The 21,161-nt window shown below is 49.2% G+C and overlaps 1 protein-coding gene across 1 annotated transcript in view; it reads left to right on the top strand.

Moving 5' to 3' along the window:
- Positions 1–15,518: 15,518 nt before the first annotated feature.
- RCSD1 (RCSD domain containing 1) overlaps positions 15,519–21,161 on the top strand; it is a gene marked incomplete at its 5' end in the record, with an annotated part of 50,836 nt that continues 45,193 nt past the window's right edge. The window contains 2 exon segments of the mRNA XM_081026547.1: positions 15,519–15,585; positions 15,588–15,781. Of these exon segments, the coding sequence (XP_080882673.1) occupies positions 15,519–15,585; positions 15,588–15,781 (261 nt within the window).

Below are 21,161 nucleotides of genomic sequence, written 5' to 3'. Positions count from 1 at the left end.
TCAGCTCTTCTAAATTTTACCCTTCAAATGTGCCGGAGAATTGCCTATTTAGAGTGGATGGTGTTCCTCCCTTGTCTGGCTTCGTTTTTACTGTACGGTGCCCCATTAGCCTTCCTTTGAACACTGTTACAAGAAACAACGGTAGGAAATTGGTTACCGTAGTCATTGTAGGGCTGTTGTATTAGAGCATGTCCCCAACAACTGGTCCTGTTCTCATGAGCCCCAGGGCAGATTTGTGAGGTCTCAGCCTCAGAGAGCACACATGGTTTGTTGTCACCTAACAAACAGGATCAACACAATCACTAATTATTTTTTCCGCTTTGCCTTGGTTTCCGAGAGTTTTCACCATGAAATGTCGTGTGACTTACTTAAAACAAAAAACAGGGCTTTGCGCTGGCCTTACCCCGACCTTCTTATTATCACATATACGTTCCTTCATCATATCCCCCCAACAGGTATTGTGTCGCTTTTATTGTATGTTTTAATAAATGACTACTAATCCCTTGTGGAAAGCGTGGAAGGGATGGAGGGAGGGAGGTCAACCCAGATCTTCCCATTTTCTCGGTTATGTGAGTGTTTTGCTCTCTCTGCATACCTCCCTCCACCCCAAATACACACTCAAAAGAGAAGAGGTCTGTTTTAAAAAAATCCCATAAAAAGAGAGAAATAAAAATGCCACGTTTTATAGGTAAATATAACTGTTTCTAAGAGCAGACAGGGTGAGTAGAAAGGGAAAAGCAAATGAAGGGAAAATAAGGAAAAGCGAAAAGACATGCAAAAGAAAGCGTAAAGGAAACGTGAAGAAGTAAGGCTCATTTTCAGAATGAAACAACAGAAAGTCTGGAATTTTCCAGGCGCGTGTACGGCTTCAGATCACCCCAGCAAAGCCGGATTCCAGGGCTGCATTCTCGTGCTCTCGCCTGCTGGCCCCAGCACTGAGTGATTTTCCTCTGGCTGGAGTTCTGCAGGTCTCGGAATGTTTTATGGTTTCTCCCCAGCATGTTTCAAAGACATAGGAAACAAAAACAAAACAACAAATACTAACGTGTCGCATAGTTTAAGGGCGTTAAAAATGTGTCTTCCTCCTGAGTTCAGATGTGTGTTGGACTCCTGACACACGAGGGCACTGTTTCTGCAGTTGACAATATTCACAGCACAGAAAGTCTTGAGAAAAACTAGGTCTGTGGAACTCATGGCCGGGGGGCCAGAAGAGAAAAGGGTGTGCTCTGGGTTCTAGGCTGGCCAGGTTGTCTGGAATGCGTGGAGCATGTCCTAATGTACCAAAGGCACAAAATCAAGGGTATCAGAGCCTGCCAGCTGGCCTCCTGGTTGGAACCCCCGGGAGATAAGGGTGACTGCATCTCATTTATCTACGCAGGACAGAATTCTTGTATCGAAACAACAGCTTTGGAGTCTGACCTCAAATCAAAGATGCACGACCCTGAGCAAGTTACTTAAACTTAGTCTAAAACAAAACTCTGAAAATGCAGGTGCTGTCTCACAGAACTATGGGGAGGACTACGTGGGATGATTTAGCTATAGCATCTAGCACAGCACGTGACACATAGGAGAGACTCAGTAAGCAGCTGGTAGTACTATTTGTCACTTAGCAGTCCTGACATACAGTGGTGCCCAATACATGCTTAAGTGAATGAATGAATGAATGAATGAATGAATGGTATGGACTGAGGAAAACTAACATTTTCAAGCTTTTTGAGTGTGGAGTTGGCTGGCTGGATCACCAGGGAACAAAGTAACCAGTCTGTGGGTAGTGAGCGCTCTGTACCTGTCAGGCTTTTCTACACCTCGTTTGACAGGTGGGCAGGCAGACGTCAGAGGAAAATCCACATACCAGGGCTTCAGAGCTGGTGAGCCCGGGTGAGCCCCTAGGTCTCCTGAGCACTGGCACCAAACCTGACCCCTAGGGACCCACCTGAGGAGCTGGGAGCCGAAGGGTGGGGGGTACGGGGCACACCCTAGCGTACTAGAAAACAAACAGGCTCTTGGCTGGGTTCAGCAGTGCTTGTGAGGGGCACCCTAACCCAGCAGTGACACGCACCTCACCTCCAGTGTGGAAAGAGCCGAACCACAAAAGAGCCTCTAGCTTGCCCTGGGGCCACAGTGGTTGGCCTCTGTTCTGAAAGGATCTGCAGGGAGAGCTCTCACTTCCCCAAATATGCCTCTTCCTGTGTTATAAGGAGCTTTGGGTCAACCTTCTTCCTCTGTGCAATGAGATCAAAAGCCCTGTTTCTGCCTCTGCTCTCTTCTTTCCTGTCCCCACTTGTTTCGCCTTTTCCGGGCCCCAGTTGCCAGGACACAGCCCTGCTCCAGCCTTCCTGGCTTCCTGATCTGAGCATAACAGAACGCCTGGTGGGCCTGGGGCCCTTCGTTTCCCTGTGTAGCGCAGGCTGTCCTGTGCTGGTGTTCTACCAGCAGGAAGCAATAAAAGGCACTTTCCACGTGCCTGCTGGAGCCATATTTCCCAAACTGAAAAGCAGGACTCGTCACCTAACCTAGACACGTGCCTTTCTGAGAACTTTTGGACAAAAGGCATGAGACCGGACAAAACCAGGAAGAATGGCTGCCAGGTACATGCCTCAGGGGACGTTCTCTCCTCTGGGCGTGCCCGCCGGAAGTGCCTTCAGCGTTTGCCACAGATTCATGGCTATGAACGTGGCTCAGACACCAACGACAGGTCATTGGTTAGCGCCTGCTCAGGTTCTGCCAGGAAGCCTGGATGAACGACTGTGTCCAGGAAATGTCCTGCTTTGATTTCACCTGCTTATTTTATCTGAATATCGGCCTTACTCCCATGAAGGCTTTGGAAGGTGCTTTCAACTCTGACTCTCAAGAGTGCAGCTCTGAGTCTTTTAAAAATATCAATCCAACAACTTAAGTTCATCCCATAAATACTATAATGACCTGTTCCACGCAACAGGTACTGTGCGGCGTGCTGCAGAGACGACGTGATGGAAACGGTCACTGACTGTTCACGACCCTATTGTGGATGTGGAATCATGCTAGTGATTCAGGGGAGGGTCCAGTGACTGAACACGTGGCTTCTACCCTTTCCCGCTCAACTGTAATAAAAACAATCACGGTGTCATAGACAGCCAGAGGTCTTGGGTTCAAATCTGACCTCCTCCCCTTGATGGCTATGTTTCTCTTTCCACTTCCCACTCCTCATTTTATCCATAAGGAAGTCATACTACCTGCTGGTGAGGTTGGGTGAGGGACAAATGCTGGCAACTTGTTTATGTGCCTGAGAAATAATAGATACTGAGAGAAGATTTCTTCCTCCCTTCCTTCCTTCCTTGAGGAGTTTGGAGGCCAACAGATAAGAACAGGTCCTGCTAACTAACACACATTGTGGACCGTCGTCCAAGCTCATCCTGGGCTGCAAAGCATGCCAAGCCTGCCTTTTGTGGTTTGTTGCATACAGGGTGGGGTGGAACGGCTCTGCCTGGTCTCGCTGGGGGCCGTTGGCTGGCTTCCTTCCTGCTGGTCCTTCCTGGGCTCCACCCAAATCACTTTGCGAGGAGTAAGTTTCAGGGCCTTCATCAGTCACACAGGGTCAGAACTCAGAAAGAGCCAGTGGGCGGGTTGCCGACGACTCCCCCCTGCCAAGGATGAGCACCCAGGAGTCTGGGGGGAGGTGCTGGCTCACAGCAGGCGGGCTAAGCAGGGGAAGTGATAGGATTCACCCAAGTATTCCCCTGTGGGTGGAAACACAACACAGAGAAATGTCAGGTATGTGGTTTTTGCCACGCTGCGGAGCCAGAACCAAGAGCTCACGATTTAAAAACAAAACAAAACCCAAAAACCGAAAACCCCCTCTGGCCATCCCAACGCAGTAGCACTATACTTTTCATGCGATCTTGCCGCCTCTCCTAGGCTCTCAAAGGCGTTAGTCTGTTTGGGCCTCCCAGAATCCCAGCGAGGCAGGCAGATGGCTTAGCACACTTAGATGACTAAGTGTGCAATGGAAGGAAACTGAGCTCGCACAAGTCACACAGCTTGCCGAGGTCACACCTGAGGGGCAGAGTGTGGCTCTAAAGCAGGTAATCTGACTCTAAATCCAGACTCCTTAAAGAAAGCATAAATGGCCTGTCAATTCAGGAAAGATTTTTCCACAAAATTATGGTGACAGTGGCTATCTGTTCTCTCCAATATCCATCCCCTTTTCTCTAGCGATACAAGCTCAGTAGCAAGTCAGCTAAAGACTACATTTCCCAACCTCCTTTGCAGCTGCCGTTGTTCATGTAGTTATGTTTGGGCCAACGTGAGATGTAAGCAGAAGTGATATGTACACTCTTCCCAAAGACGTGTGCTCACTTCCTCCCTGATGGCAGGGATACAGAATGGGATGGTAGGAGCTCAGGAAGCCGTTTTGGGGTGTACCACCTCTAAGCTACTCACCGGGAATTTTATGTGAGATAGAAATAAACTTAAGTTGAACTTACTGTATTTTGGCTCTCTTTGTTAAAACAACCTAACATTTACTCTAACTAATGTGGGTATATGTATTCGATAATGATTATGTGGAAAGAAGGCTGTGGGTAATGATAAAAAAAAAAAAAGAAAGAAAGAAAGAAAAACAGGAGTTAATGCAAAACATTGTCAGACATGTTACCGGCAGGTTTGGCCCAATGAAAGTCATCTGAGTTATATGCACTGGGTGGGACCTCACCTTTAGGCACACAGAATGTTCCCCCCAAATCTTGTTGCATTGAAATTGAGACAGTGCTTGCCTTTACCCTCAAAAGGACTTCAAGTGACCTAATTCGAAGAGCACCAGACATGGCAGAAGGCCTGAGGTCTAATTCTAGCGCTGCTTTTCCTGCCTTAGGTGATCTACTTAATCTCTCTGAGTTTAGATTTCCTCTTCTGTAAAATGAAGAGGGTGGGACCAGCCCCTAGGATCAGGGTGGGGTTGGCTCAGCACGAGTCTTGGCACATAACAGATGTTCACTGCCGTCTCCTGCCCAGACCCTCCCAGAGCAGCCTGGTGACACTTGAGTGTTGGACAGAGTGATCACCCCATCCCTACTCTCTCTGGTCTCACCAACCCTCTGAAGAAAAGCACCCAGGGATCCATCGCCCGTATGAACAGGCCTGACATTCGACGAGCACAGAGACAGGGCCCAGAATGATGCTGACATAGTCCAGGGGTCTTTTTATGAGCAGGGGACACCAGTGAAAGCTGGAGGGAGCAGAGCCTTGTGGCATTTGGGAAACAACAGTGGGGGCCATGGTGTGGCTGAAGTGCTGAAATCATGAGCAGAGCCTCTGGGTTCTCAGCATGGGACCGTTGGGGGTCAGAGATGCCCAGGCGGAAACGGCTGGTTGGTTTGAGTTCAGGGCGCTCCCATTCTGGTGGCTGGCCTCTGTCGGGCAGCCCAGAGGCTGACACCCACCACTACTAAGAATCAGGAGAAGCTTTCTTAACAAACCAGAGACAATTAGAGCTTGTGTGTGCAGGAAGCTAACAGCCCAGGTGTGAATCCCATCACAGGCATTGCTGGATATTTGTAGACAGCCCCTGGAGAGAGGTGTTGTTTTCCTGGGGACAGAAACACCTCAACCCAACCTCCAGCCAATTTCTTGACCCCCACCTGTCCCCATGCAGCTCCTCTCCCACAGGGAGGCCCTGCTAAACTCCTGGAGGCTGAGCTCCAGCAGCCCCCACTGGGCTCTTCCCAATCAATGCCACGGCCCAGGGACCACTATTATTCTGAGGTCTGTCACCCTCAATTAGTTGCGCCTGTTCTTGAATGTCAGGCATGTGTGTGGCTTCTGCTCAGCATTGTGGTTTTGAAATGCATCGAGGCCCTTGTGTATATGGATGGTTTGTTTCTTTTTGCTGCTGAGTAACATCTTAACTGTGAATAATCCACAGGGTCCATCCCTTCTTTGGTATTTGGGTTCTTTTGAGTTTTGTACCTTTATGAATGGAGCTGATGTGAACATTTGTGTATGTCTTCTGATAGATGATATCCACTCATTTCTCTTGGGAATGTCCCTAGCGGTGGCGTTGCTGGGTCTTGGAGCTGACTCTCAGAGTTTTAAGGAAATAAGTCAGTCTTCCAACAACGAGGTGAAGGAGACTGCCTTTCAGCTAACCTCTAAAGAAGATCAAGATGTTTTTATTGATCTCAGACTTTTTCATGTTCCTTCCCTCTCCTACACCCCAAGAGTTGTCACCCTGAGTCTATTCCCTGTTTTTACATTATTATGGAAATGTATGGGAATACACAAACCCAAGGAGACTAGTGCTATGAATTTCCACAGGCCCACGCCAGTTTCAACAAGGATCCATGCATGTGCATTCTTGCCTCATCTATCCCCCTAACCAAATTTTTCTTTCTGGAATATTTTAAAGCAAGTCCTAGACTTTACATAATTTTAGCCACGAATACTTCAGTCTGTGTCTTTGACAGATAAGAACTTTCCTGGTGATCATAGGTACAATATCACCATCCCATCTAAGAAAAGGAACATGGATTTCTGAGTATCCTCCGTGCTCAAAATTTCCCCATTGTCTCAAGAACATTGGTATGTTTGCACAAGGATCCGATGAAGTTCTGCACGCTGCATTTTCTTGACCCTTCTCTTAAGTCTTTTGAAATTTATAACAGTTCCTTCTTTCTCTTTCTTTATTTTTTTAATGTCATTTATTTGTTGAAGAAACCAGCCCATTTGATCTCTAGAAATTTTCCACATTCCGGGCTTTGCTGATTAAATCCTCATGGGTCATACATGGGCCATATGCCGTATTTCCTGTAAACTGGGAGTTAGAACTAGAGGTTTTATTAGACTCTGGTTTCATTGATCCATATTTTTACTTTGGCAAACATCACATCCCAGGTGGCCCTGTGTACTCCTTATTGTATCATGTCCGGAGGTACCTAATGTCTTGTTCCCCACTTTGACAAAGGCTAAGATTGACAGTGCATAAGTGTCCCTGCCCCTCTGGCTCTCCCAGGCTTCTGCTTGCTCCCTGCTCTCCCCCGGCCCCTCTCTCAGCGTCTGAGGACCGCATACCCCTACCCGCCGCCACCTACCAGATGCATGTTGTCAAAGCTCTCGTCCGTACCCCTTAACCACTCAAATGGGGCTTCAGCAGTTAACCTCCCGGCCTAATCACAGAGGGTGAGATAAGGTGCAAAGCCAAAGGGCCTTCTGTCTCTCCTTCCGCCACTTCTCAGCCCAGTTTTGTGGTTTACAATCTTAGAATCTCCACGTTGGCGGTTACGCCGAAGGTCAAGCAGTCCCACTCGGTCAGAACACAATGCTTCTCTAGCATCTCCATTCTCTGCTGCCTGAGATCGGCTTATGCTCTCCACTGCAGAGCACATGCCTTCTGAAGCTAGTTAATAGGAAGGTGTCCTCTTTGTGGATGCCAAAGCTGGTTTTTTGTAGAAATTTTTGCTGTTAGTCATAGGCCTAGCCTTTAAAGTAAACCCAGAAGAGTGGCTCCAGTGGAGGTCATTTACGGTTGCCATGTTCAAGCGTTTACACTTTTACGTTTTATTCCTTTTTTAGTTTTAATTGTGGTAACACACACACACACACACACACACACACACACTAAAAATTACCCTCTTAACCATATTTTACTGTGCAGCTCAGTACTGTTAACTATATTCACATGGTCGTGTAGCTGATCTCTAGAACTTTTTCATCTTGTAAAACCAGAAATTCTGTACCCATTGAATAACAACCCTTCTTTTCTTCCTCCTTTCAGCCCCTGGCACCACAGGTCTACCTCCTGTTTCTATGAATCTGACTACTCTAGATATCTCCTATCGGTGGAATCCTATAATATTTGTCCTTTTGTGATTGGCTGATGTCACTCAGCAGAATGTCCTCAAGTTTCATACATGTAGCACGTGACAGGATCGACTTCTTTTTTAAGACTGAATAATATTCCACTGTGTACATATACCACATTTTCTTTATCCATTCATTTGTCAATGGACATTGGGGCTGATTTATTCTAGTAGTTTTATTGTTTTGACTTATGGTAAGCCTTTAATCCATTGTGAGTTAATTTTTGCAAATGGTAGAAGGTAAGTCTATGTTCAGCCTTTTGCAGGTGAATATCCAGTTTCCCAACACGGCTGAAGAGACCGTCCCTTCCCATTGTGTGGTCTTGGAAGCCTGTTGAACGTCATCTGACTATATACACAGAGATTTATTTCTGGGATATCTGTTCTTTTCCATTTGTCTATCTTCATGCAAGTACCTCACTGTTTTGATTCCTATGGCTTTGTAATATGTTTTGAATACAGGAAGTATGAGGCAATTTGTGGTCCCATGAGATTCCACACGAATTTTATAGATTTTTTTTTCTATTTCTGAAAAAAAATGCCACTGGGATTTTAAAAGGGATTTCATTGAATCTGTAGATTGCTTTGGATAATATGGACATTTTTAGAGTCTTAAGTCTTTGCATGAATGCGTGATGTCTTTCCATTTATGTGTGTCTTTTTTAGTTTCTTTCAGCAATGTTTTGTAGTTTTCACTGTATTGGTCTTTCACTTCCTTGGTTAAGTTTACTCCTAAGTATTTCATTCTTTTTGATGCTATTGTAAATAGGATTATCATCTTAATTTCCATCTTGGATTGTTTGTTGTTAGCCCGTAGAAATGCAACTGATTTTTGTGTGTTGATTTTTTTGTTTTTATCCTGAAACTTTGCTGAATTTGTTTTGTTAGTTCTAACAGTTTTGTGGGGGTGGGTTCTTTATGATTTTCTACATATAAGGTCATGTCATCTCCAAACAAAGATAATTTCACTTCTTCCTTTCCAATTCATTTTCTTTGCTTCATGGCTCTGACTAGAACTTCCAGGACTATGTTGAAAACAGTGGCAAGCGTGGGCAAACTTTCCTAGTTTCAGATCTTGGAGGGAAAGCGTTAAGTTTTTCGTTGTTGAACATGACGTTCACTGTGGGCTTCATACAGTTTACTTTTTAAAATATAGGATTCTCAGACTAATTTTGAAATATGAAATTTGGCCAGACACTAACAGGCATTTATAGTCCTGATAGCCCAGGACTACCAACTGGCAACAGAAGACGTGTGTATGGATTTTCTAGATGTGGCTTCATGGAGACATAAGAGACCATACCTGCCTTGTGAGCTGTGCTCAGTCGCATTTAGATTTCAGGGGCAGTCATTGACACAGCTTATCCCACCTGTGACTGTAAGTCATTTGCCTCAGGTGGCCTTTGAAAACCGACTTGGCAGTTTACACATGTGAGTTCCATGGACCAGCTCCCGTAACGGATGGGGACATTTGGGGGGGTTCTGTGGAGGCAGAAGAACTTGGAGAGAGAATCTTCACCACTTTCCTTCTAGCCACTGTGGCTTGAGAAACTCAGGATCTCTAAGTTTGAAAATCTTTTCCCTCTAGACTTGCAGGAGAGGCAGTAGCGGGAAAAGAAACTAGGACAGGAGAAAACCATGCCCTGGTGAGTCCGGGAACAATGTACTATGAGTGAAAACCAGACCTTCAGCAAGTAAGCGGCTATGAGTCTGGGCTCCAGATTAGGAGCTGTTGCCTTGAGTAGGACCACGTTGTACTTGGGAGCTGTGTCTTGGTTTTTTAAGTGGCAAGTTGACTTGGGATCAAAGAAGGGAGACACACCTCATTCCTTCACTTACTAACTGCTTCCCGTGTCAGAATAAGCGTGACAAAGGCATCTGCTGAGCAGACACCCCAGAGCATTGGGGCGAGAAGGTAAGCCCACACGTCGCTGTGACATGAAGTCAAGATCAGCACGAGGAGGGCGTGAGGAGGAGGGATGGCATGGCCAACGCACGTTGCTCATGATTTAGGAACTGCCCTCAGCATTGACCGGATCTCCTCAGTGATGACCCCTAGACAAACGGTCACCATTCTCGGCTCATTAACAGCCAGTATTCCAATCCCGAAAGTGCTTTCTTAGCATCCCACTTCCTTCTTACCAACCCCGGTTCTCCTTCTGGTCTATTGGCCTTATGGGAAGCACGACTTGGTGCAAGGATGTTAGAGAAAGGGCCAGGCAGACGGACAGACCCACGACACGGAGCCACACGGACAGTTCATGAAGTCTTAAACACAGCTGCAGAATTAAAACAAAAATGTCTAGGGAACAGAGTGTTCCAGCTGACTTAACTTCCTGTTGATAAGTCTCTGGGGGAGGCGGGGGAGGTCTGGAGTTCTAGAATTGGGGCAGAGGGAGGGCAGGGGGTCTGGTCGGGTGGGCGTGGGACGCCATTGCAGGCATGGTCACTCAGGAGTTGGGTTCCCATGTGCAAGGCTGTTGACACTCACTTCCTGAGTCTGGCCACGGTCAGGGCTGCTTTCAGTTACAAATGTGCCCAACCTACAGAAAAACAGGATGTCAGCTTTCAGATCTGATTAAGCCATGAGATGCAAATTCCTTCCCTACCCTACCCCCACCCACGCCCCACCACCGCCACCCACACCATTCCCCAGCAGAGATGCATTCATCTCCCTGCGTGACCTCCATCAGGGGCTGTCTGCCTCCTTTGCTTCATTGCCAGCTGGGCTATGTGAGGTCAGATTCAGTGCTTAACCCATTTCATTATGGTTTTAGATTTATGGTCATTTTCATTAGGAGTACCTCACCACCTCCCTGGGTGACCAATGAGAGTTATCATCAAATAAGGAAGTAAGCATGGTGAAGTCCCTTTGCCCTTTAGAAAGCACATATGTGGTGGGTCCGGGAGCCCCCCGTCCTCAGCTGGGCCCCTCTGCCTGCAAGGTCTCTACAGGTAAGTGGTTGTCTTGTCTCTTTCCCTGCTCACTCTCACCCCATCTCTTTCTCTTTGTTGCTGCTTAAAATCCCCCACCCTGTGCAGTGAAGGAAACAGAACGAGAAAATACAAACCAGAAGCCAGTCTGCTCAAGTTCAATAATCTTCAAAATGCAAATATCATCTATTTTTACGGCGACAAATACCAAGCATGAAACATCCCCAGAACAACACTCCAAGAAGAAGGAGGCCAGGATGGGTTCCAAACACGTGCCCCTCCAACGGCTGATGAGTGTCCGGCTAGAGCAGCCACTGCAGGCCTGACAAGGATAGTCAAAGCTGGCCTCTGGCAAACCCTCTCGTCCCTCTCCACCCCCTCCTCAGGCTCCTGGGCCCCTTGCTCACTCTGTTCTTCCACCCAGAGCCCGACCTGTCACATCCCAGCAAGTATCCCAGGACAGCTCCCTCTCCCTCTGTCCCCAGGCCTTCCTTGAACCCTCCCTCTGGCCTTCCTCAGGACCCCACAGCATCCAGTCTTATACTGCACAGGACATTTAGCATGTAGTTCGCATTATGAGTCAAACATTCAAGGGTCTGTAATTGATTGCTGTCTCAGGTCAATGGCACCCTTATAAGAGAGAGACCCTGTGCTATGTATTGGACACACCAAGGGATGGTATCGGGTACACCAAGAAGAAAAAGATCTGAAAACGTCTCAGATGCCATCACAGGTCAGGAAGCAGAAAAGGTGAATGAAGACCTATGAGTGTGGCGATGGCACTAAGGACACGTTCCAAACCCGTGAAACCATGGAACAGACTTCAGCGCCCGTTGACTGTTTCTACAGTGGGATGAGGGTAAGTAAACTGCTGCCAAGTGGTGACATTTAGGAAAGAAAGTCAAATCCTTGACAATGCCAGGAAAAAGACGTCATTTCTACGCAATAAATGTATGCATTATTTAAATCAGAGCAGCTTAAAACTGGTTTCCAAGATTAAAAAAAATAATAAAACAACTGTTCAAGAGTGTACAACTTATGCAGAATGGACATATGAAAAGCCCTCCCCTTCTCCTCTCCGCCTTTTCTTGGCATGTGCAAGCAAAAAAATGCACCACTGCTGGATGAAGCACGGATGAGAAGAAATAAGGCAAAGGTGAGCGTTTCCTCCAAGGTGAGGTTATGGCCAAGCAGAGACATGCATAAAAAGCAGGTGGAAATCATAAGCAGATGGCTGAGGATGGAGAGATGACCGCGGAACCGTGCTGTGCAGCGAGCGCTGCATGGGTTGCCTGGATGGGCCCCACTTCTAACCATTTCTTCATGACAAAGTGAGCTGCTGCTCCCATTACTACTGAGGCCATCATGACCCAGGATTTATCACACATACTAGTCAGTAGCGTTTCACACGTATTCTAAGCATTTCCCATGTATTGTTAACTCGTTTTAACCCTTACAATGCTATGCGGTAAATTCTATTATTATCCCCATTTTACAGATTGAGGAGCAAAATGGTTTCGGGACGTGACCAAGCTTTATTGAGGTATAGCTGACAAATAAATTTGTAAGATACAGGGTACATTGTGATGATTTGTATGTGTGCGTATACAGTTCCTTTCACATAATTTACAGTCGAAGAAGCCACAGAACCCAGAGCCACACGCTGAACCCGTCATGAAAGTCGTCACATTGCTCTAGTCTCTAACCTCTGACCCTTCGGGAGCCTGACCTAGACCTTGCCGCCACTGATGCTTTGGGAGCTGACAGACCAGTCACTTTGAGGGATGCCTTCCTATTTGGTTTGCCCAATGTTTCCCAGTGGTTAGGTTGCGCTTGTGCACTTTGGGCCAGGATATCACCGAAAAACGCTCCATCGCCGTGCGTTCAACACAGAAAACCCTGAGCCTTGGTGCTTCCATTTCAGTGTATGTGACTGTTCCTCCGTGGATGTGATGTCAGCCTCTTGTAGCAGAAGGCGTTGTTTTGTTTTTGCCACATTCCCAGGATTTGGGGCTGACGTGCTACAGATATTTTAAAGTTCATGTTTGTAGTCGTGAAAAACATATTTGCTTCTTGCTCTTCGTTGTACAAATGGATGAGCAGCAGCACAGTGTGGCCACTTACTAAGAGCTGATTGGAGCTCGTGGCAATTCTGGCTGCAAACTAATTCAGTGACCGCTGAACGAACCCAGGCTTTCCTCCCAGGGGGTCTTTTCTCCCATCAGAGATCCATGGATTTAATTCAAGGATTTTGCCTTGAATTTTGATTTTAAAGGCAAAGATCCTAGTCATTCACTTCATTCATTCACTTATCCATTCATTCATTCAGCAGATATTTACAGAAGGCCCACTGTGTTCCTGGAGCTATGGGCTGTGGTCATGTCTCTCCTGCCAGAGGTGTTTCCTGCCTCGTGTTCTGTACTGGCCTTTGTTTTACCACTGGGCTTCTCCAGACTCCCAGGGGAGTGAAGGAAGCAGGTCCTCCTGAGCCAACCAGCCCAGCAGGGAGGGAGGGGAACCTCCCTACAGGCACTTTCCCTTCCCCTTGGGTTGTCACCTCCCAGCCCACAGAGCAGTGCGTCACAAACCCAGGTGACCCAGCAAAAACAGGGTGTTTACTAGCTGTGTTATCTCCATTCTGGCTTCTGGGAATCTTCTGGAAGGCCAGAAGGCGAAGATAAGGGGATCCTAGCCCTAGCTCCCACACTTACTCGTGGCTGCTGAAACTGAGCTCTGGGCCTCAGGCCCTTTCTCCCTGTTTTCCTCTCCTTCCTCCAGGGAAGGGCTCCACATAGGGCCCATGGAGTTCCAGAGCAGTGTCCCACCCACTCTGTGGGGCCTGAGACCTGAGAGCATGGCCCCAGCAGAACATCTGCACTGTGGGTCGTGGGTTCTGGCCACAGAGGGAGGGCCTGAGCAGGGCGTGGGGTACAAGTCACCTTGGGTGACTGTTATGCTATCTGGGCCTAGTGGCTTCCTTTGGGTAGCACTTCCGCCCTCCTGTTTGTGAGGCCAGAAACCTGTGCTGGGGCAACCCTGTTCTGAGCAGAAAGGAGGACTCAGTGAAGGCAGGAAAAAAGGACCCTGTGAGTCAGGTTAGACGACATGGCCAGAGAGGACATATGCTCCCATCACCAACTTAGCCCCACACCTTTAAAAAGAAGAAAGGAAAAAAAAAATCACACACACAAGCACGCATTGCAAGATTCCAAGAAAGTTTCTTTCTTGCTGCCAATTCTGCCCTAGTGTGGCTGGAATGGGAGGGGAGTCGCCATTAACTCCTGGGGGTAGCGGCCCCTTCCACTGAGCCCCAGAATGCCTGCCTCTAAGTAAAAGGAATACTGGATTCCTATCCATTTTGGCTTGTACACGAGGCTAAGCATTATAATAAGCATGGTTACTCTTTTCAGAATGCCTAGTAAACTGTACAGGGGAGGAAAATGAGGATCAGAGAGGTTAAGTGACTTGTCTAAGGAAACACAGCTAGAGGGTAGCAGAGCTGGAATTCAACTTCTCAATCTGTTTCTGAAATCAAGGGTCTCACTCCTGTGCTCAGCTGAGTTATGAAAACTTAGGAAACGCTTTGGCATTCGGTCTGTTGGTGTTTTAGGAAGTCAGGCCTTAGAAGTTTCTATGACAGGCAAAAGACCATGTTTCTAAGACTGGCACCCATAGCAGCAATCTCAGTGCCAGAAAGTTTCTCCCCTGCACAGCGCTCACCATCATCGGCTCTCTGTCCACCTCCTAGAACCTCTCCCTTTCCTGGAGAGGCGGGGAGTCGGTCAGGGCTTGGGGTGGGGGTTGGGTGCAAGAATGCTGCGGGACCCCAGAGAGGCACCCAGCTAGCCAAACCCTCTCCACACATAATCTCTGAAGGTACTTCCCCTTCTCTTCTCTGCACCCCTGCGGCTGGTGGCCACAATATGAACTGGTAGCAGAGAAAGAAGCTGCTCGAGATTCCAGCGCCCAATCCCTCCCTGGCAGGCAGCCTGTTCTCTGAGCCGGGAGCTGGGTCCGCCCTGGGGGAGGAAGGGTGGCAGTGCTGGGCCTTAGGGAATCGGAGGATTGTTGGGATCCATGTAGTAATAGGAATGGAGACATCCTAAGGGGCAAGCAGCTTATGGGAGCTGAAATCCCCTCAAGCCCCAGTGCATGGATCAAGTCACGGGGAGAGGAGATTTAGCGCTGCAGCGTGCTTGGGTGCCTTTTCCTCCTGCTCGTCCTCAGGACAAGCCGAGGAGGGATGGAGAGGGTGATAGTGGAAATGTGAGACTGGGAGATGCCGAGGAGAAGAGATGACAGGGAAAGGTGGTCCTGCCCCTTCCACTCTGAGCAGGGCCGGCTCTGTCCGCGCTGACTGTCTCTCAGGAGCTAACACGAGTGTCAGCCAGGCAGGGTCCTCACTCTGCAGCCGGGACGCCCAGGAAAACCAGGTGTGAGGCCAATGAAGGGCAGCAGTAAGGATGTACGCAAAAGGAGGAAATAGAAAAGAGGGGCGATGACAAGAATGAAAGAATAACTTTAACTTTTAGGGCAAGAAAACGAGAGAAGGCGTGTGAAAGGAGGAGGGGGCTGAGAAGGACTGGAACCCTGGAAAGACCCGGGTTCTGGAGAAACTTCTGGAGGAAGAGGGGCCCGGCGGCTGTCCCATCCCATGTTTGGGCACATTAATGGAGTCGTGGCTCCCTCACTCCAGTCCTGCCCTGGGAAGGGACAGTATCTGTTTAGATTTGTGTCTAAATTTAAACCCTGATGGCCGGCCTCCCTCCCCTGCTCCCCTCCCCCTCCCCCATCCTCCTCCCCCCTCCTCCTCCCTCTTCCCCCCTCCTCCTCCCTCCCCCCTCCTCCCCCCTCCTCCCCCCCCCACCGTCCCCGGGGCAGTCCCCGCAGCAGCGAGCCTGGCCGCCCACTTGCCCTGCGCCGGCTGCAGCCGGGGCCAGCGGGGCGGGAGGACCGAGGACTGCAGGACCGCGAGCTGGGGCGGAGGAGCCGAGTGGTACCCGGAGGGCATGGAGGTAACGCCTGGCGGGCGTGGTGGGCAGGGAGCGGGCCGTCCCAGGGCAGCTGCGGCTCGGAGCTGGGGCGCAGGGCTGGCCCCGCTGCCCAGGAGAAGGGCGCAGGCTGCCCCCGCTGCAGGCTGCAGCTGCCAGCCCCAGAGCTCGCCTGGGTGGCACCTGGGGGCAGGTGGGGGCGGTGGGAGGACCGCAGAGGGAGACAGGGGTCCCTTCGAGGATCTAGGCACTTTGGAGAGGGACTTAAATACTCAGGACGAACCAGTTGGGTGCAGCCAACTTTGTAAATGGGTGAATGTGTGAGCCAAACTCTCAAGAAGGCGGAAGCCCTTGAGTCTGGAGATGGGTATTGAAAGAGAAACAGAGCTGACATCGAGGCGCTTCTTTCTACCCCTCCGGCTTCCCTTTTTGATTGAAGATTGGCCTGTTAGAGAGTTGGGTTTTTTCCCTGCTTCTCAAGCCCTGTTCTGTCTGCCACATCTTTCAGAGCTTCCTGAAACGTTCCTCCTGTGGGCAAAAGGCACGATTTCTGATAAACTGTGGGAGTCCCCTGTATGTCCCTGGGTGTGTGTGTGGGGGGGGCGGTGGCAGTGCTGGCCATTTCTGTGGGGTTTCAACCTCTTGTTACAACCTCAGGGGGTTTGGGAACCACCCTCCAGTGGAGGAGTGGCTGAGTGTACCCCCCCCACACACACACACACATCTTGAGGCTACCATACGAGATTTCCCCCTTGAAATGGAGACTTGACACTTAGCCCTAAGTTCGTCTTAGTGGCACCTGGGGCTTTTGAACAGAAGAAAGGAGAAGGTACAAATATCATGTAGCTTCCTAGGTGATTCCCGCATTTTTCAAAAGGAAAACAGCTCCCGAGGCTGTGGTCAGCACTGGCATGATTCCACCACTTCTGCCGCCTCCTCCCCATCCAGGCTCTCCCGGGCTAGCCTCACAGGTTGGCCTGTGGCTCTGTGGCTTCTTTGCAGGGGCAGCAGGTTTGTCCTGAGAAGGCATTCTGCACTCAGACATGCAGCCCAACCAGTTGTCTTCTAGGGGCAGGGATCACCTTCCAGGAGGTTTTATAAAGTGCGGGGGGACCATGGGAGTCTCAGGGAAACTCAGGCAGATTGGGACTTGGGGAGGGCAGGGAAGGCCCAACCAAGCTCAGCTGTTCACGAGTCTACTCAGAGGTCTAAAGCACAGGGCACGGCACAGAGATGGCCCGGGGACAGCCGGCTTGTCGGGCTGGGCGAAGGTGCTGCAGAAGTTGCTTTAGAAGTGGGTCCCCTCGTTTGGGAGAGTACAGCGTACTGCAGACTCTAGCCTAGAGGTTCAGTCTGATTTGGGGCCTGTCTAATCTCCTGCAGAAATGGACTAGAGGTCTTAGGCTTAAAAGCAGGTTGCTGCTTGAGGGCCAAGGGCAAGTTTGAACTCTGTTCTAGGAGGACACACAGGGACTCCTTCCACTGAGGCATTTTCTTCTTCCTGGGTTGAGGAAGGAACAGTGTGTGGCACAAGCCCTGAACTTACCCAAGGTACTTCCTGTGTGGCTTAGGGGGGGCCACGGAAAGAGAAGGCCCTCCAGTCTGCAAACCAAGATGCGATGGGTAGTAACTGATGGGGGTTTCTACCAAGATGGGGCTGAGAGGCAACTGCTCAGCCATCCAGGAAGCCAGTCAGTGCCCCCTGAGTCTGCCGCAGGGCACAGATTTGCTGGTCGGCAGTGACCGCTTTTGAAGTTTTGTCAAGATGTCTGAATAAAGAATGACCACTGCTAGCACTGGTAAAAGAAGTAAAGAGGAAACCAAGAGGCCCGGGAAGTGACAATTCTCAGCCAGGAAGGAAACTTTTTATGGTGGAACATGATATCCAGCAGTAGCATTTAGGAATTCCTGAAAAATCTCAGAGTAAAACCCTCTTTTGAGCAATGAAATCTACTTTTGAGACATGAAGTGACCATGATATTTGGGGAGACACTGAGTTATATTATTTGCCAGGATTAGGAATCCATAGCAGACCAACAAGGCCTGCTCAACACTCCTCCTGTAGGACCCAGTTACCCACTGCAAGTCTTTGGGAAGTCTCTTCTTTTTTTAAGTCACTTTTACCATTATCAACAAGATCCATCATTACTTCAGCCCCCGTTAAGCCCTCTGGAATAAACAAGATAAAGATGACTTTTAAAAGCTCATAATCCTCTAGGGAAATGAGACTTAGTATATCCTGTCTTGTATATAATTTACAAATGCATAAGTGTCAGCTAGAAGTCTGCTGCAGACTGTAAGTCCTACAGTATTTCAGAATTACGAGGTGAGACTCCAAGGAAGCCTTGAAAGAAAGGTGGGTGGTGAGGAGCAGAAGGCATAGGGTAGGTACGGGGAGAACGTGCCAGCTTCGTTCAGGAGAGTAGGTCAGTGGACTGGAGAGGAAGGTACGAAGCAGTGAGAGAAAACCAACGAAAGTAGTAAGACAGATACAGGGCTTCTGAGTGCCGTGGATGCTGGCCAACTGGGTGAGGTGGGAGCTAGAATCCAGGCCATCCGGAGGAAAGGCTTGCTTTTTCTTCACGCTTGCCTGTGCCCCAAAGGGGTGCCTTTTTCTAATGCAGGCAGAGGCCAGCGGTAGCCCTCCAAGGCCAGATAGTGGATGACCCTGAGTTCTGCTCCTTGGACAGTAGGAAACACTGACAGGACAGGAATACCAGTTTGTGAGCAAGGGGACAGGGCTAAAGAGCTTCTCTGAGAGTCCAGGCTTTGAGAGTAAGAATGGAAAGGGTGGGACAGGAAAGACCACGCGTCGCAGGAGAGGCTAGAAATGACTTCTGTGTTTGAGGCCCCCAGAGAGTTGTCCAGGATGCTAAGGAGAATGGCGGTGCCCCTTTCACGGCTCTGGAGGCCTCTTGTAGGCAGGGGCTACTTTACTGGTCTTTAGGTCTCCAGAGATTAGTATAGTGCCTAGAATATAACCATATCATTTCTCAAGAGAAGTTGGCTTGATAAATGAATGAGCAGAAACAGGGAACACCTCTCCATCTGCAGCTCGAATGTCTCCACCTCGGGAAGCCTTCCCAGATGCCCTCGGAGCACTTTGTTCAAACCGAATTAGAGTGCCAGGCAGCCTTGCAACGAGAAGCTGCCTACCTGGTCTCTCCCTGGAAGTCTCCTTGAGGACAGGACCATGTCTTAGATATCTAGGGGCCTGATGGGCTCTCAATAAATGCTCGTTGAATGGGTAAATAAATGACTGAAGATGGGAGAAAGATCCGATTTTCTTTTTAAAGGAAGATTTCAATACGCTGGCTGTGATGGTTCTAAGCAGGAATGTCCAGGACCCCACGAGACATACAGACCTCTTGTGATGCAAATAAGATTCTTGTCTAGAAGAGATAATAGGGGAAGTTATAGTAGATAGGAGCCCAGAAGAGAGAAGTCTATAGTAAAGAAAAAGCTGGAGACTTGGCACATCGAAATTCAATTCATATTCTTAGCTGCTTAAGTAAAAATTGCAGGCACTACGAGAGAGCCTAGGAGTGCTCTCAAAAAGTTTAATTTTTGTTCAACTAAACAGCAGACGCATAAAAATTAAACATATCTCCCACAACCATGAGTCTACTGTTTAAATGAACAAATGAAGGATTTAGTTGGTGAAGATCAAACTTGATCGCCACCTAGTAAATAACAAATTTCTAATTTAGAGGGAGACAATTAGTGAGCCCTTTTCTCCGAGGCAACGCCAAGTCCTTTACAGATATTGTCATTCATCCACGTATTCGGTATTTATTGAGCATCGATGACATACTAGCTCTTATGTTTTAAACGTCACTCAAAAATTATTGGGCTATCATATCATCTTCACAGACTATCTGTACTCCTGATGAAGTGAGAGTGTGGGAAATAGGGAGAGAAAGGGGAGAGGGAGAGAGGGAAAGAGAGAGAGAAAATACCTCTCTGATACTGTGTTCATTTTGTAACCTACTTTTTCACTCATGTCTTTTCACTCCACTAAATATTTTCTACCCCAATCTCACCAACAGCCTTTGCCATTTTTGGGACCCACCCTCTTGCAGAGCCCCGTGTGGGCTGCTGGCTGGAGCTCACGGGTCATTATCAGGGATGGCATGGCCTCTGGGAGCTGGAGTCTGTGGGCACCCCCAAGTCCCCCACATTCCTGTCTGGCTCCCAGGCACTCTGTGGGACCCCTCGGGTAACACTGGCTTGCACTTAGCAGACACCTTCTATTGGCTGGATTGCAATGACAAGGGGAATGTAGGGGTAGTCAGGGGTAGTGGGCCGGAAGGGCCTGGCCCTATCGCAGGAGGGGCGGGTGTGCATTCCTGGAAGGGAGTCAGGTTTCACAGCCTCATGCACCGAGGCTCCTCACAGCGAGGCGGCTGGAGCCTGGTGAGCGCGGCTGGTTCCGTGGGAAATCTGAACGCTGGCGGCTCAGCAGCCCCGTAATCTTATCAGAGCGGCAAGAGAAAGCATTTGGGTTCCAGAGAACTGCGAAGGCAGCTCTGCCTTCCCCCAGGAACAGCTTTCGATTTGCAGGGCCAGCCTGACCACCCCTCCTCAGCTCGCTAGAATCCAGACATCTCAAGGTTCTGGGTGGGAAGAAACCAACTACGTGCCCCCTGCCACACCGTAAGGAATGACACCAAGCCCCCGAGAAAGACGCTGAGACTGCCTCGAGATTTAGGCAGCATTGGGCCTTGGAAAGCTCACAGCGTGCAACTTTCCTCTCCTCTGGGGCGTAGCTGAGCCTAAGCCCTAAGAAGTCAGATATCAGTTCCATTACAAAAGCAATATCCACCTCCTGTCCGGCCTTCAGGGCACTGTGTAGACATTTTTATCTCCCTGTGCAGAAGAGGATACAATTCTATGGCTGCGGACAGAAACTTAGTCGCCACATGAAGATTATTGCTCTGGGGCCCTCCGGGAGCTTTTCTCCTGAAGGGACCTCCCCGAGCCAGACCTGAGAGGACCCCACTCTGGTACCCTGGTCTTTTCGGCAGTGAGCACGCCCACCATTTTCCTTTTGGGCTTCCAGAATACCTGTCTCCTGGGAATTGTGGGAAATGACTGCTGGGCCCATGAGGCTTACCTGTAAAGTCATGTGTGGATGGGTCAAATCCTGTTCTGGGGGAACAACTGCGAGCCCCAGGGGCTCCCTGGCAGAGCAGAGGTGGACGTGCAGGCCCTCACCTCTGAGACACCCTCCTAAGATGCCATCAGAGCCCATCCTTAATGGGTAGTGTGGGGCCTCCAGCTGGAAGCACCGAGAAGGTCCAGACATTGGAGTTGGACATTCTCTCCAGCCAAGAATCTAGGTGTCTGCATCGTCAGATGTCCCCAGCCTTTGGTTCCGAACCTCCTGGCACCATATCACAGC

The sequence above is a fragment of the Rhinolophus hipposideros genome (assembly GCF_964194185.1).
Source record: "Rhinolophus hipposideros genome assembly, chromosome: 19".
Taxonomy (NCBI): domain Eukaryota; kingdom Metazoa; phylum Chordata; class Mammalia; order Chiroptera; family Rhinolophidae; genus Rhinolophus; species Rhinolophus hipposideros.
The sequence above is the reverse complement of the archived record's forward strand: the minus strand, read 5'-3'. Positions and strand labels throughout refer to the sequence as shown.